Consider the following 4,436-nt stretch of genomic DNA (forward strand, 5'->3'; position numbering starts at 1 on the left):
TGTGTGTGTGTGTGTGTGTGTGTGTGTGTAAATCTGCACGATCATATCTTACGTACTGAAAAAAGCCACCATCCGCTCTGCCTGTCACCAGTGGAAACAAAGAGCAGGAGCCGTTCTATGTCAGCAACTGGAGAGCTGCTATCTCCAACCATCTGAAGAGGAGAAAGAGAGATACTCTGAGGAGCTCTCTGGATGCTGCCAGAAAAAAAAAGGAAAAAAAGAAAAACTGTTTCCGATGTGGAGGTAGACAGAATATTCCCGACACAAACAGGGAGATGGCTATCTGCTGTGGGTAGTGATGAAAAAGACAGACGTGGCTGCAGAGTGCATATGACATAACTGGACTCAGGTTTATCTTGCAAGCACAATATGCAAAAATACAATATATTATGCATGCAAAAGGGAGGCTGAAATTTGTAATGCATTTTAATTTCACTCATATATTCCAAGACATCACTGCAAAGTAAAATATTAGTGAGAATATTAATCTTGCAGCAGACTTCTTTGTTTTGTTCCTACCTTGTACACACACACCTCCCTTTATACTGTATAACCACACACACACACACACAGACACACACACACACTATACACTGACAGACATTAGAGAACAAGTGAGGCAGTAGTGTAGCTAGTGAAGCATGTGGAAATAAAGGAGTTACACATGGGAACTGGAGGACGGAGCCTACTTTCGTATTCAGGAAGGTGGGAACACATTTATCATGCCGTACAGCAACCGTGTGCATTCATTAATGGTTAACTTTTGGAGTATTTTTGAGATATGAGAAACGTTTATAGCACTTTAGAACGCAATTAAAACTTGAGCCTCTCTCATATGTCCGTCTTGAGATATGCAGGACATTATCACTGCTGACTGTTGCCTTGAAAACTTGCCTGCACGGACTCCGCTGATCATGTAGAGAATTCCACAGCTCTCTGACAACAAAAACCATGCCACGGTAACAGTCGCCTATCGCCGCCTGCCGCCCTGGGCGCAGCGGATTGGATCCTCTGATTGACTGGCATACTCCTCCACTGTTCCCATTGGATTGGCGGTAATGAGCCCCTGACTGCGCTCCAGTAGGACCCACTGAAAGCGGAGCGCGTCGGTTAAGGCGGAGCTATCCGTGGTACTTAAAAGGAGCTGGTGCTGAAAGAAGTGAAGTACTAGCACGCACGACAGCCGGAGCGCCCGGTGCGCGGTGCGAAGAGTGAGAGACAAGTGTGAGAAGAAAGAAGAAAGAGGGTAGAAGAAGAAAGAATGAGAGCAGGGGACCGCGCAGCCCTCTGTACAAATGGACCATAAGGATATTTAACCATCTGCCCGGGGAGCGCACAGGTATCTTCTAGTTCTCCACCTTCTCCTCATTTTGCGCCGTGCGTAAAGCCACAGGACTCACTGCTTTTCTCTTTCCTCACCCTTTAGCAGCTGCAGGGCTCAGATTAGTTGTCTCTCTTGTTTTCCTTTCCTCGTTTCTTCTACACTGACACCACGGGCTCGTTTGCATTCCACTGGAATTAATGATTGACTAATGGGTGTGAGGGGTGCAAGGGCCAGTGGACCATTGATTGTGTTAGTGTACTCTTTTGGCTCAATACCATGAGAGAGCTCTTGTTCCTCTATACAGGTGACTGCTGAGAAGTGTTGAGTGCTTTCTTAGCCTACTCTCTTATCTATTGAGCAAAGGAATAAAAATATAGCCAAGCGTTTGTGCATATTGTGTCTTGTACTGTAAAAGCATTTTTTACGCTATTGACACCCCTCTCTACATCACTCTCTGCATCTTTCTCACCCTCTCAGACACCGCAGTCCATGCCTCTGTCTTGCCAGGTCATTGATGGGAAATCAACTGGATCGGATCACCCACCTCAACTACAGCGAGCTGCCCACGGGGGATCCGTCCGGGCTGGAGAAGGACGAGCTTCGGGTCGGCGTCGCCTACTTCTTCTCTGACGAAGAGGAGGAGGTGGACGACCGCACTCCGTCCGACTGCGGCTTCACCAAGGACCACAGCCCGGCCGAGGAGGGACCCTTCTCGGTCAGCGAGGTGGAGTACTCAGCCTTCTGCTCCCAGGAATGCATCTTCTCCAAGCTGCGGGAGAACGAGGACTTAAATGTATACTCGGCCAAAACTTTGCTGAGTATGTGCAAACCGGGGGACCTGCTGGAGCTGGTGGCCACCGCGCAAGCCCCCCACTGGGCCATCTGCGAGCAGGACGACCAGGTCATTCATCTAAACAAGGGCGAGATCCGCAAGGACAGCCTGCTTGAGATCAGCAACGGTCGCCACGGGAGGATAGTCAACAATCGGTACCGGTACCGACCGCTTCCTCCTGACCTAGTGATGCAGAACGCAATGGGACACCTGGGCCTGAGCAGCGAGGAGATATGCTGGACCAACTCGGAAAGTTTCGCAGCGTGGTGCCGCTTTGGGAAACGGGAGTTCAAAGCGGGGGGAGAAGTGCACTCGGCAGAGCAGCAGTATTTCCTCAAAGTGCACCTGTCCGGCAGCGGGGTGCACACTCTGGTCTTTCGCAGTCTGGAGGACATGATCCGGGAGAGGAGGCGAGTGGACGCCAGTGGAATTCTCAAAGAGCTGTCTTTGGTTAACGGGGGCAAGGAGTGATCAGGGATTCCGTTTGATATCCTCTCCTCCGATCTCTCCCCCACTCCCGCTGCGCACGGACGCACAGTTTTGCGCACAAGCAAACGTACTCGCACACACGCACACAAGCACACAGACGCACACACATGCAAGGACCTGTTGGTTTTGGACTTCTGCTTGTTATGGATGGACCCCGTGCTGCGTCTGTACCACAGGCGCCCTATTGAAAATTGAGAGCGAGAGAGAAAGAGAGAGAGAGAAAGAGAGAAAGAGAGAGAGAGAGAGAGAGAGAGAGAGAGAGAGAGGCAGTATAAACAGACAACGCCCCTTCAGATTAGAATTCGTGCTGAGTGGGACACACGATTTCTGCTCAACCCATTGCCTCAAAAAGCGAAAATCACATTTAAAGACCGCACATAGCGCACACGGCTCAGTTCGGTTTTCTGTTTTATTTTCTCGGGATAATGGAATTGGCCCCCTCTTGTCTTAGGGCGCCTGCTGCGGCAGACCAGACGATGTGAGATGGTGGGGAGGGGGGGGGGGTGAAAGATAGGATCTGGGATGGCTCCAGAAAAGTCTCCCTTCTATTTTTTTACTGTTAGCTTTAAGACCGGAACTGACCATAACACAGATCCACTAATTCATAGACACCTCTGACAGGCCCAGATGGTTACGCAGTTGCCTAAACAAAGCATTTGGCTTGTTCAAGCTCCCCTTTTGCCATAACAAGAGTATTGTCATTTTCACAATGCTGTCATCCTGCTCCACAGCACTGGGTGTGTGTGTGTATAAATTGTATTCATAAATTGCTTTAAATTTTAGTCCCTTATTTTTGTATTTAAGTTTAGTGGATTTAACCCTGATCTCTTTTTTTGGTTCAAATAAATGGAGGTTGAAATATGAAAATAAGCACTTGGTCTGGCAGGTGTTTGTTTGGTCACCCGATTATTTGCACAGAAACACATGATCTCTCACTCTCTCACACACACTCACACACATGCACACAGTGGGAAGTATAAATTATGTATGCTCTAGTGCCTCCTGACCTGCCTCAAGCCAAATGGGCTTCATAAATCTCCACAGTATTTGGAGGCTGTAAAATGGTCATCTGCATCAAACCCATTAATGCTTTATTAAAAATCCATATGCAATCTGGGAGCTACAGTATATCGGCAGCTGTTTAGCATCAATGGGAACATACAATATTTGGCAACAGGGTATTCTTTCATGTGTGGGTTTTATCCTGCTGGTATTCAAGCATTCACAGGCATGTTCATCTCCAGGTTATGAGCTTTTTCTTCTTTTCCATAGCATTACTATACACATGTTGGCTTCTTACTTAACATATATTTCATAACTGCATTGTGGACAAGATGTTGTCCATATATTGCTTATCATGAAAAAACACATTGTTTTGATATGGCACCTGTGTTGTATTAGCCTGCAGTGGCTTAATCTCTGGATGGATGTTTTAACTCTACTGCTCTGAGAGCAGACAGTGCCTTCCCATTTTCTTATGATCAGCCGTAGTATCAGTGAAAGTCGCTTCAATCACCTTGGTCTAACTTCTCGTCTCCTTACATTTGCTTAATTGGCTCTGAAAAGACTAGAGAGTGGCTTTATGGAAATATTGTGCCGGAATGTGTGTCTTTGTTCTGCCAGGCAGCCTGCTACACCTGTGATTTATTGGTAATTGTATACAAGAGCTTAAGAGGTTTTCAAAATATAATATTGCCACTACAGAGCTTGAAACCTCACCTCTAGGTACTGAGATTTTAGCTTCAATATGGTCATAAATAACCAAGCTGCAGCTCAAATGGCAGACAAAGA

General features: G+C 47.2%; 1 protein-coding gene across 1 annotated transcript; it reads left to right on the top strand.

Annotated features, from left to right (window-relative positions):
* Positions 1-1,168: 1,168 nt before the first annotated feature.
* On the top strand, positions 1,169-3,515 carry lratd1 (LRAT domain containing 1). The gene is made up of 2 exons (XM_032543385.1): positions 1,169-1,339; positions 1,802-3,515. The coding sequence occupies exon 2, from the start codon at positions 1,839-1,841 to the stop codon at positions 2,625-2,627; it is 789 nt and encodes a 262-aa protein (XP_032399276.1). The 5' UTR covers positions 1,169-1,339; positions 1,802-1,838; the 3' UTR covers positions 2,628-3,515.
* The last annotated feature ends 921 nt before the right edge of the window (positions 3,516-4,436 follow it).

Source organism: Etheostoma spectabile, chromosome 18 (assembly GCF_008692095.1).
Source record: "Etheostoma spectabile isolate EspeVRDwgs_2016 chromosome 18, UIUC_Espe_1.0, whole genome shotgun sequence".
Taxonomy (NCBI): domain Eukaryota; kingdom Metazoa; phylum Chordata; class Actinopteri; order Perciformes; family Percidae; genus Etheostoma; species Etheostoma spectabile.

Excerpts from the sequence above, each read along its gene's own strand:
- lratd1 (XM_032543385.1), top strand. The coding sequence starts at position 1,839 with ATGGGAAATCAACTGGATCGGATCACCCACCTCAACTACAGCGAGCTG.